Here is a 12,500-nt window from a genome sequence, read left to right as displayed (position 1 = left end):
AGATTTAAAAATTGAAAATTTATAAATCGTAAAGCGGGTTTATTGTTATTGTTGGCGCCAGGCGTCACTAGTGGTTATCCACCACACCGCCCACCTCATGCTTGAATACAATAACACTCACGCACCTCAGTTCCACCACACCGTCGCCCCTGGCAAGAGTGTTCCTACATCTGCGTTTGCTGACTATCTTAGTATCTTGCTCAATGGCACCAAAAGAAAACTCCTGAGTGATAGCAGTGATGCTAAGAAAAGGAAAACCATTACGCTACAAGAAAAAGTGGACATAATTAAAAGACATGAGAAGGAGGCAGCAGCTGTGTGTAAGGGAGTGAAGAAGAAAATGGGAAGCCCGTTACCATGACAACGGGAGGTTGACGACCTTGAGGGCTCACGCACCTATCACAACAATAACAACTCCGGAGCCTTCGCCTGGGCCACACGACACTGCAGCTCACTTGCACCGTCTGCGCTTGTCTGCTGATCCCTATTGCCCTTTCCTATTGCATTTCCTGCCCGCTGCCCACGCTTCTACTCCCACCGCACTGCACCACGCTCCCAGCTGTCCGCCCTGGGCCACAACATTCGACCTGCCCACCCTCCTGGCGGCCTCAGGCATCCACCCTCTGGCAACATGCAGTCCTTTGCGTTCGCGGCCCTAATCAACAACAAAACAAGCTTGTGTTTCATATTCCTTTATACTTGTAAATATTATAACAATATAACCTTTTACTTATATAACGCTTCTACTCCTACCGCACTCCACAAATCTCCCAGCTGTCCGCCCTGGGCGCCACAACATTCGACCTGCCCACCCTCCTGGCGGCCTCAGGCCGCCCCTCTCGGCAACCTGCAGTCCTTCGCGGCCCTAATCAATATATTCCTACATAGTTGTAAATAATATACCAATATAACAATATAACCTTTTACTTACCTGAATAACCATAAAAAAATTATTGGTTGAAAACTCGATAATATGCTTTGAAAGTACAAAAACTCGAGTTACGTACAAAATCGACTTACGTCATGTTTCAGGAACGTAACTCTGACGTAATTCGGGACCTTACTGTATATATATATATATATATATATATATATATATATATATATATATATATATATATATATATATATATATATATATATATATATACACACACACACACACACACATATATACACACACAGTGAGTCCTCGTTATACGGTACAGCTTAATTATACATCAAAGAAATGGAACCAAGGCTGAATACACAGGCAGACAACCTCTTAGACCTTCCGAGCACGAACCGCGGGACGTGAGGACACAGCCAGCAAACAGCACGAAACAGCAGCCAGCAGCAAGTAGAGAGGATGGGGAGGCAGCAGCCAATCAGAAACTTAAACGCACCCCACCACAGTTCCTAGTCCAGATTTGAGTGTGCTGCACGGCCAGTACAGCACATTCCCACCTATACCCCGAGAAGCTATGCTACTGAAGAAGGCTTTATGAGCCAAATACCTGGATCTAGCAAAAAATGACCACCTACGGAGATGTCATAAACAGACTATTAAAAGAGAATAAGACTCTCTTGAGCAATAAAGAGAATATCCTCAAAAAGATGAATGCGGAATTAGCTATCACCTTCAACGAAACATGCATTAGAGAAAATCTCCTGCCCATTTATACCCTCAATATATATATATATATATATATTATATATATATATATATATATATATATATATATATATATATATATATATATATATATATATATATATATATATATATATATATATATATATATATATACATTAAATGAGATTCTTTATTTTTATCTTATTGTAATTTTCAATATGTTTACATTACAGACAATTGCTCTCAGCTGGACATGGATGAAGTAGCATTGACTCTTGCCACCTTCAATCATAGACTAGTGTCTTTGAATGCATGGAAGACTCGTGGTCTTACACAGAGGGGTTTGCGTGCTCTTGCGTGTATTCCCACACTGCAAGATTTGGACCTTGGATGGGCGTAAGTTTTGCATTGAGGATCTTGTGTTATTTAGAAGTTACCATCTTATACAGTAAGCCCCTGCATTTGGCGAATCTCAGCTTGGCGAAACTTACTTTTGGCAGTAGGGTGGCCATGGATCATCGAGTGATTTGGCAATTTGAATTCAAATGTGGCGGCTGCATGGTGAACCACGCGGCTCCCCAGTGACGTCAGACCTCTCTCTAAACCTATCAGAATGCAGTGTAACAGTCCCCTTCAGCCATTTTGTTTGTGCTACCCTCTGTTCTGCTAGCGTGGGAACGAATTCTGGCGATTTACCACCAACATGGCCTCTACCAGCGCAACAGGTGGTACCGGTGGATGTAAGGACAATGGTGGTGGTGGCAAGGACGAAAGTGGGCGTGGGAAACATGTGGAAAAACAGGAGTTATAGTCTTTATATCATGTCTTATTAGCTTTATTTATTGTTTATTGGTCTGTTTTGTACATGTGTTCTAATATGTGAAGGCAAAAGATTTTATTTCAGCTCGAAGTATGGTATTTTAGGGGTCAAAAGAGGGACTTTGGCAATGACCAAAGACTGATTGAGGCATTTTTTAGGTGATTTATATGGTGTAAAGAACTCGAAATTCGCATTTGGCAGTAGTTTCGCCAGACTAATTAATTCACCAAGTGCGGGGACTTACTGTATTATGGTATGGTCTTAATAATCATACATATAAGGGGAGCAACCAAAGGGTATAATTTTCTTCCACTCCTGGAAAGCCAAATATGTAGATGCTGATCTTCTGCTCTTTTTAAATAGCAAGTTTGAAATTCCTCCAATTATGTCTCTTTTTGCCTCTTTTCATATTCATAACCATTTATGCTTGATTGAGGCTACTCTCAACTATAACCTGTCCATTTAAGGTGATGAACTATCACCTCCTCCACCCACAATGGTGCAATTGATACCATTCCACTCCTCCTGGAAGGGGTTGCTATATTTTCTCCCAAGATTAGCTTTATGTATTAATTGTCTTCCTAATTAGAATTTTTTTACAAAAGATATAAACTAAACTAAATATTAACTAGAATAAATAAAAGGAATAGCTTAAATCATTCTGTAGTTGGTTCCCATAGCTCCCCTGACCTCTGGTTCTTCTTCACTAGGCATACAAATGAGGTACATCTTGTAGAGATGGGAATGGGTTAGCATACCATCCCTTGAAGAGATAGGCCTATTGACATTTGGTTCACATTATCCTCTGGCTTTCTGCACTACTTCTTAGTATTTACTTTTTAATTTTCATTTCAGTCTGTCAGGAGGAATCACAGAAAGTTTTGCTGAACTTGTCCGAGAATGCAAGGGACTCAAGAGATTGTACTTGTCAGCTTTACGAACCTTCACTGACCATGACCTTCACCTTCTGATCACCCATGCCGGGAACCTCACTCAACTGGACATTATGGGCACAAGAAACATCACTCCAGAGGCAGTACACAGGTGAGTCAGGATAGCACTGCCTTGACTTCTTTTGCAAAATACTGTGCAAGACAAACTCATCATACAACTATGTAAGATAAAGTCTCAAAACACAATTATAGATAACATTAATATCTTAAATAAGATTTATCATATTCCCACCAAGTTACCTTACACACAATGTCTTTTTTATGCTGCAGTAAGTGCTTTCATATTATATATTAGGACATTTTATAATTTGCATATGGTTTATTTTGCTGTGGTTTATGCATATTGATTTATTATTTAACTTTATTAACTTTATAGTACATTTGAAATTTCAGAATTTATTGAAAGTTCTAACTATTCACTTTTTTTTCCCCAACAGATTACTACAGTTTTGTCCTAATCTGGAACTTCTTGATGTCAGCTTTTGTGAACAGATTCATTACTCCCATGTCCATCACTGGGCTGTACAGTTCCCCCATGTGTCTATCAAGGGAGGCTTATGGCATCAAGTTCGCATTGTCTAGCAGAGTAAGCAGGTTTAGTGTTTTATAGATTTTTCTGTCTACCTTTTTGTTTATTTAGCTCTCCATCTGTAGATCTGTTGAGAGGTTAGGCATCTTATAGGACCAATACCCACTTGTGGTTTTTTCTAGTCAGACATACTTATTTTACTGATTAATTTCTAGATACACTAGAATTTTGTATAATATACTATAAGATTTGTATTTATATGTATGTGTCTGTAACACAAATTTGTAGAAAAGAAGGTTTATATATAAAAATGCTACAAAGATACATTTATTACATAAAACTTACTTAAATTTTATTTTCTTGGTTTTGCTGCTAAGACCTTGTGAATTTCTTTTGTGTTTTTTCCTTTCCAACTTTAACTTGGATGGAGTTTTCTGTTCTGCTCTCTTTATCCCCTTATACTCCTCCTCCTCCTCCTCTTCCTCGATTTCTTTCTCTTCCTCTGAACTTGCATATTCATCTAAGCCAGCAGGGTCTGTGTCCAGGGCAGGTGTGCAGGCCGGTTGGTAAACATCCATGCAAATTATGCGACATGTTGTGTTGACCTCACCAAGAAGTTTTGGTTCCGAGCAGAGAGACAACAACTGGAAATAAGAAAGACGACTGTACTCTATGGGTTGGATTTTGTGTTTCTCTCAAGTATGTCACCATATACACTGCAAGTATATACTATATTCTATGAGTTGCACTTGACACACACAGTAAATGTTGATCCTTTGATCCTATAATTTGATTATTTGATGTATAGTGGGCAATTTTTTTGTAAAGTAATGGTCAAAAGTATGCATTACTTCAGTCACCAACTGAAGACTGTGTACATTACTCCAACAAACTCAAACTGTGGATTTAAGATTAGTCCTTAACATGCCAGTTGTTCAAGATTGCTAAATGATTAACTGGCTTTAATTTGCACTTGATATGATACATATTAATATAATGTATTATTTATAAATAAACGAATACGTTTCACTAATACAAGTATCAAGGACAGGGAAAGAGCTAGTAAAATAATGGAAGGGTACAGACATTCATAAGTGTGGTTATAAACATCTTGCTGAGATCAAAATACATGTTTCATGTGAAAACAGTGCAGTATATCTATAAATACAGTTTGTCACAATGAAAAATTATGAAATGTTGAAAATTATAACAATGTATAAAACAAGGATTCTCAACCTTTTCTAGTTAAGAACCTCTTGAGTTTTAAAGTTCTCAACCTTTTCTAGTTAAGAACCTCTTGAGTTTTAAAGTTCTCAACCTTTTCTAGTTAAGAACCACCTGAGTTTTAAAGTAATCTATCCAAATCCCTAGTAATCTGACATCAAACAAAATGCTACTTTAGGGACTGACAATACAATGGTACTGCAAAGGATATTATTAGATCAGCCATCTAGGTACCCTTAGAAATCTTGTTAACCCCTAGGGGTTTGCAAACCCCAGGTTGAGAACCCCTGAATTATAAAGATTTTAAATTAAAATGTTTGTTTCTATCTTACAACGAAAACTTTAAAAACAAGCTCCCTTACCTCCAAACTCCAGACTTTTATAATGCCATCTGAAGAAGCTGACACGAGCCAGAGTTCCTCTGCAGCTATACCAGGGAGGGTGCACAAACACTTCACACGGGAAGCGTGGGCTGCCCATTGTCCCATCTCTATCTTGGTAGCTATGTCATAAAGGCAGATGTTTTTTCCTTCACCACCAACAGCTATGATGTCATCCTATGAAAATCAAATTCATTAAACAAAGGCAAATTTACAATAATCATTATGCATTTATGGCCCACCAAAAGCTGGTGTTTTACACCATTTAAAATTTTAGCAGCAAACTCGGAGTACATAATTTTAACGCACTGAAGCCACATGCACGCATGCATGCATGTACACACACACACATATTGGGCTATTTGCTGGACTATAATTTGGTTCTCGAACTAAGTTACAAAAGCACTAAGAGCTTACCCTAACCTACTTTTTGTGATAAAAAATTAAAATAAAATTATTTTATAATAAAAAGAATATCTCAAACAAACCGTAACAAATGTTAGAGCAGAAATATGTTCCTTAAAGTCAATGGAGTGTTCCACACGCCCAGTGTCAACTTCATAGACATCAACACAACTTCCCTTCACAAGGAGGTACTGTGTTCCCTTTGGATTCCAATGAACAGCATCAGCAGCTGGAAAGAAAATACTATCAAAACATTGCAAAGAAAGGTAAACTATATCTAATGGTTGGCAACCTCTTTATCATTGTAATACTTGATCAGTTCTTGCTTTAACAGATATGAATTAACTTTTTAAGCTGACAAGGTGTGGACACACAAATGTACAAGAATGAAGAGGTTTTCCAAAGCTATGATAAAATACTGTAAAAGTGAATGTCTGAAAATCTCACCTCCTTTGAGCTTGGTGATGTATGCCTTCCTGCCCTTGATGAGGTTCCAAGTGCGTAGGGTATTGTCTCGCCCAATAGAGAGTGCCATCTTGCCTGAGGGATGCACCGCCAGGTCCACCACACCCCCACGGTGGCCACGCAGCGTTTTCTCACACTTGACCATAAAAACAAAGTACAAAGGTACATATATTCATCCAAAGCTTTGTGTCAGAGATTCATCTCACTATGCAAAATGCATAACAAAGATTATTTTCTATAGCATAAAGGTATACATTACATTCCACATACTTTCTCAGCCAGCTCCCATATTGTCTAGGATAACCTGACAGTTTGCAAATGGCACATTAACTTTCCATCTCCTGAAACTCATGCTCTTTATATTTCTGCCAGAAAACATGCCAAATCTTTAAGGTTGAACACACACTGCCATCCCAAGCAGAACCATTAAAAGCTTTCAGTAACATTAATTCCTTACCTCAAAGAGTTGTGATTCTCTATATTTGTCATAAGTTGCATTTTTTACTATTTTTCAATAGTTTTTCCATCATGATCGTCTGAACTTGTTGACTGTATGTGTACCCCATGTTCTTCCATGACTGCACAGCACAAAACTATCTAAGTACTTTCATCCATATTCCATTCACATTACCAATGCATAAATTAACCAGTATTTTAATTTCTTCACCTTTGGAAATATTTTAATTTCTGTATTTCTCTCTGCCTATGGTTTGAGTTGTTTCAAGAAAGGAGCATCAAGACAAGTGAAAAAGATGAACTAGCCTTTTTTTAATTTTTTTTATCTATGGTTGTTTTTTCTTAGCAACTTTCCTTAAAAATAATTTCAAAATGATAAATAAGAATAAATCAGTGCATTTTTATCCAAATTTCAACAAAAGACAGCAAGATGGGTTACTTTGAATAATGTACTGAGAATCAATTGACACACATTGACTATTTAAATGAATAACAAAGTAGTAATTAAAACATTAGAATCCTTTATTCTGACATGGCATATAGAGCATCACATCACATAAACAATAAAAGTTGTTACTGTATATTTAATTATTAGTTAACTAAGAGAGATTAAATTTTGTGAGAAATGCGATAGAAAATTTGTAATGAAATTTCACACACTCCATCAGTCAGTGCTTTACCTGCCACTTTCCTTGCTTGTAAATGCAAATGTTTCCATCCTCCGCTGCAGAGAAAAGATGAGTTGTCTCATGGAAGCCCAAACTAGAAATGGTTCCTGCAAAACATGGATAAAAATTGCATTACAAACTCCGTCATATAAAATACAGAGCAATGCTTGATTTGGCATTAAAGTGTCTTAGGATTATTTTCATTCAAGATGGACTTTTTTCAAATAAATCTAAGTATGCTGGTGTGAGCTTGGTGTTACATCTACATATTATGGCATGCATTACGTAATTACTTGCCTTGGTGTTCCATGATGATTCCAACCTCTGTGCGAGTTGAAAGATTAAATACTCTGATCGTTTCATCTGCAGCACCAGACGCAAGGATCTTTCCTCCAACAGCTACCTGGCGTACACTACCATTGTGGGAGTGGTCAGCAAAGAACTGGTGCAAGGATACCCTCCCATCCTGCATTGTAAAGGAAACATTGAAACATTAAGACTCATGGAGGCAACAAATACCAGGTGAATAGAATAATGCAGCTATTCCAACTGTATAGAAAGGAAAAGATTGTAGGATTGAGAATAATACTTATATGGAGATAATTTTAAGGTAAATGTCTGAAATCCAACTACATCAGATACAAACACATCATGTATAAGGCTTGGTGACCTTGCCATAAACATAGAGAAATTGCACAGCACATGCATAGTATGGCTGTAATAGCTTTTGAATGTGATGAAATTCAAAATTTTCCAAGTCCAGTGACCTGTGCATTAGTCAAGAGTATACACTGAAATTATTTTCTTTGTTTTATAACTATAATTTGTGGGTATTAGGATGTCATGGTGTCTATAGAACTGATCCCTCTAATCACATGCTTCCATTTGGGGCCACCAATGATGGCTTTCCACAGTTGGTTCTGTTAAAGTTTTCTTTTGTTTTAGAGACAAGTCAGGCATTTTGATAGAGGCTCACTGTCATATGTAAGCATGGCTACTCAGTGGATGGAGGTGAAGTGAGTGGTGCCAATTTTCATCAGGGAAAAGTCACTATGTGAGAATTTTAACCACAGCAATATTCTAGATACAATATATGTATAGACATTAATAACAATGGCGCAAAGTTGTACACATCTCCATTGCCCTGAAAATCTCTTTACCTCACCAATAAGGCATAACAGTGCAATTTTTGAGGCATTCCATTTTGTTAAGTTAGGTTTATATTTTCTTAGATGTCTGAGTGTGTGGGTGAGGGCAACCCCCTCAGCTAGAATAGGATAGATTGGAAAATTTGGAATAGAAAGTGAAATATACTTTTCAACAGCTATATTTCGCTGATTTCTTGTCCACCACCCAAATCTCACGATTTCCCACATATTCCCAACTTTGTTTGGGGCAGTTGGGGCTGGGAAGGAGATCAGAGAATGCAGATTTCTTACCTAGATGAGGACAGAGCCTCCATCTGGAAGCAAATGAAACCTCTAACCAGGAAGTTTGAAGACATCTAGTTGGATGGCATAGTATGTTTCATCCAGACTCCATAGAAACACTTCACACAGATTCATATAGAATAATATCCAGAGGTAAATTGAGTTGGCATTTAAAAGCAACGAAAGAAACTGTAGTAACAATATGTTCAGGGAGATCATTTCAGACAGGCAACACCCTAAGTGAAAAAAAATAATAAATAAATGAGACCTGGCTTCAGTCTCAGCAAGAAATAGCCAACTTGTAGAAGTGACCTCTCATTCCAGCAATACTGTTCCTGGCACACAACTGATTATACGGTAAAAGTCCTTAAATCCGGAACTTTATAATCCAGAAATCCTTATAATCTGGAAAATTTGAAAAGCTGAGTTAAATATGTAAAAAAATAAGAATAGTAATAAATATATAATAATAATAGCCGAAACCGAACATGTCATCACCGACACCGAATGCGCCGATTCAACATCCCGCCAACCGCCGTCAACCATTGCGTTCTGCCACGTGGGATCACGTCTCGTCTGTCATCATCACAAAGTCGATCACGTGTGTGCCAAACTACTGTTATCATGACTTCAGCAAACCCTCTTGGCCTCCAGACTGTATACATATTATGTGGAGTACAGTACAGTACAATCACTCAAACTTCTCAGTACATGTAGATGGTGAAACAGCCTACGTAAAATAGTGAAATCACCTACACAAATACAAGTTGACAAGTAGGAAAAGAGCAATCATCACATATGGACTGCCATAATGGCTGGAAAGGCCCATGCCACTCCCCCCATAGTCTGGCAAACTACGTAAATCTTGTGTGGTGTGGTGAGGAAGTACACAGTGGACTGGTGGTAGTAGCAATCTCTAAGATGTTATGACAGTACTACAAAGAGATATAGCAAGTTGGGGTTAGTTTAGTGGGGTTTACATAATACCCTCAAGATTTTAATCTTATTTTCAGCCTTACTATCTTACAATCCGGAAAATCCTAGAATCCGGAATGCCTGAATCCCCATGACTTCCGGATTTCAGGACTTTTACTGTAAACAAATACAGTAAGTCCTCGTTATACAGTAGTTCTTTATCCAGTAAATTCACAGTTACGGTATTTGGAAATTACTACCCTCAATTCGATATACGATAAGAAAAATTCACAGATACTGTATCCGCTCATGTCATCCAAGAGGGCCCAGCGCGGGGAGCAAAGGGAGATGACGTCATCTACGCCACACCTCCCCGCCACTCACAGTAGTTACTAACTTTAACTTGACCATACTTGGAGCCTATTATCTCTTCCCCCCTCCCCCCCCTTTTTTTTTAACTGCATTACTAATTAGATGAATAAATGGAATATTAAAGGGTCTATTGTAAGCACAAATATATTCATAATAATCATGGCAAACACTAAAAGCCTACTACCAGCAGTAAACCATGCAGCAACTGATAAAGGGCACAGATGGGCCTGGCAAGCCCACTATCAGAGAATGGTGGAAGTCATATAACATCAAGCACGCCTTAGATAACATCAAGTCATCTTGGGATGAAGTGAAGACGTCTACCATGAACTTGGCGTGGAATAAAGTATGGCCAGAATGCGCGCATGACTTCCCAGGCTTCGCTGAAGACAACATCTGTGCAATCAGAAATGACATAGTAAATCTGTGCCATAAGGCTGGCTTCGATGAAGTTGGTGATGATGATGTTCAAGATCATTTGGAAGGCCATGCTGAATCTCTCTCAAATGATGAACTTATAGAGCTAGACAAGGCATCACAGGAGACAGAAAAGGAGGGAGACGAGGAAGAAGAACCTGTGCGTGGCCTGGACATCAAAACTCTTAGAGAATGTCTCGGTGGTATCGAAAAAGCTCTGGAAATCCTGAAGGAACGTGACCCAAATCCTGTCAGGAGTAGCAAAGTGGCTCATGATGTAGAGAAAAGTGTCAAGATTTATCAAGAAATCTATTATGGAAAAAGAAGAAAAGTCCATCTTCTCGTTCTTCAAGCCATTCAGACATGCTGTCCCTGTCACACCTGCTGACCCTGCTACAGCTGCCCCTTCCTCAATATCCTCTTTCTTCAAACCATTGAAACATACCGACCGTGCTACAGCTGGCCCTTTTACATCTGCTTCCAACAGTCCAGACAACAACGTCTTATCCTTGTCTGCCCACTCAGCGGAAGATGAGTAAGGGCTGAAATCCCCACTGTCCCTTAGCCTAGGGAAGGATATCATCTGATAGAATATATGGCGACTGAAAGTTAAATAAAAACATTTTCTGTTATTTCTTTTGCGCATTACCTTACTTTTTTTTTTATGATTATTTTCATGTATTTTTATTTTTGTAGGGGTGACTTTTGAAGTGCTGGAATGCATTCCCTATTATTACATGTTATAATGGGTTCGGTATACGGTAAATTCGATATGCGGTAAGGTTTTCAGGAACACATATGTACCGTATAACGAGGACTTACTGTACCAAATTTACCGAGTATGGGCCTGGAGGAAACGTATGGTACACCGTCCCTAAACACACACACACACACACACACACACACACACACACAATGTGGAATGCACTGAGTGATGAAATTGTTACAACACAATGTACATGACTAAAGAAAAATTGGATAAATGGTGACATGGAGACAGGACACTATGAGCCACGCTTGAACCCTATGCAATAAAACCAGGTAAATTCACACACAAACACACATCTTTTGTCCATACAAATCTTAGATTCATTCTTCTTGGGGGTTTGTTGGGGCCATGTAGGCTGTGTCATATACTCTAGTGCCCCAAAGGTGCAGTATACGGTGGTGATGTGTTCAGGCTGTATGCGGTGGAGTTGATTTGTATTCTGTAGGGAGGTCCTGGTGAGGTTGAGAGTCTTCAAAGCCTGAGTGGTATTTGTGCAGCCACCCAGGAGATCGGTCAGTGTAGGCCTGTTTGGTTGAATAGCAGAGTGAGTGGAGGAGGGCCACACGGTATAAGTGATGACGAGGGCAGTGCATTAGCAGGTGTTCTGGGGTGTCAGGCTGTGTAGGGCACCAGGGGCAGTGGGGACAATCGGTCATGCCCAGCCTGTGCAAGCGGGTGTAGTCAATTCTTACTCTGGTGACGGCTGTGTCCAGTGCCCGGTTGGGGGAGTAGGTCCACCAACGGTGTCTTGTGTCCTGTCTAGTGACTAATGTGTCCCAGTGTGGTGTGCTGTAAAACGTCAGTCAATGTTATGTCCCAGTGTCGCCTGCAGGCTGTCTTGAGGTCAGTTAGGAAGTCTGTCTGGTCAGTATCTTAGATTCATCCTCTACGTCGCCACGATTTTAGGCAGTTACTATTATACTGCTACACCAAAATTTTACATAGACATCCTGCGTTCTTACCTCGTTCTGGGTAACGTCATAACCCAGGACAAATTCTTCATTAGTCCCCACTATAATTTGTAGTTTCCTCTTCATGCTGTCTTGCCTCTCTTGCCTGCAGTCTGCACCACCACGCTGCCG

At 39.2% G+C, this 12,500-nt stretch overlaps 2 protein-coding genes across 2 annotated transcripts in view; one reads left to right on the top strand and one right to left on the bottom strand.

The window, feature by feature from the left end:
- LOC123506188 (F-box/LRR-repeat protein 4-like) overlaps positions 1-4,272 on the top strand; it is a 15,834-nt gene extending 11,562 nt beyond the window's left edge. The window contains exons 10-12 of the mRNA XM_045258104.1: positions 1,849-2,011; positions 3,291-3,479; positions 3,826-4,272. Coding sequence (XP_045114039.1) covers positions 1,849-2,011; positions 3,291-3,479; positions 3,826-3,970 — 497 coding nt within the window. The 3' untranslated portion in view covers positions 3,971-4,272. The remainder of the gene's footprint in view (positions 1-1,848; positions 2,012-3,290; positions 3,480-3,825) is intronic.
- The window catches only part of LOC123506189 (p21-activated protein kinase-interacting protein 1-like), an 8,301-nt gene continuing 32 nt past the window's right edge, over positions 4,232-12,500 (bottom strand). Inside the window, exons 1-7 of the mRNA XM_045258105.1 lie at positions 12,381-12,500; positions 7,813-7,981; positions 7,528-7,622; positions 6,374-6,527; positions 6,010-6,155; positions 5,504-5,698; positions 4,232-4,561 (exon numbers count right to left, since the gene is read on the bottom strand). The exon at positions 12,381-12,500 is cut by the window's right edge and continues 32 nt beyond it. Coding sequence (XP_045114040.1) covers positions 4,259-4,561; positions 5,504-5,698; positions 6,010-6,155; positions 6,374-6,527; positions 7,528-7,622; positions 7,813-7,981; positions 12,381-12,455 — 1,137 coding nt within the window. The 5' untranslated portion in view covers positions 12,456-12,500 and the 3' untranslated portion in view covers positions 4,232-4,258. The remainder of the gene's footprint in view (positions 4,562-5,503; positions 5,699-6,009; positions 6,156-6,373; positions 6,528-7,527; positions 7,623-7,812; positions 7,982-12,380) is intronic.

This window comes from Portunus trituberculatus, chromosome 19 (assembly GCF_017591435.1).
Source record: "Portunus trituberculatus isolate SZX2019 chromosome 19, ASM1759143v1, whole genome shotgun sequence".
Lineage (NCBI taxonomy): Eukaryota > Metazoa > Arthropoda > Malacostraca > Decapoda > Portunidae > Portunus > Portunus trituberculatus.
This window is presented reverse-complemented; position numbering and strand designations above follow the sequence as displayed.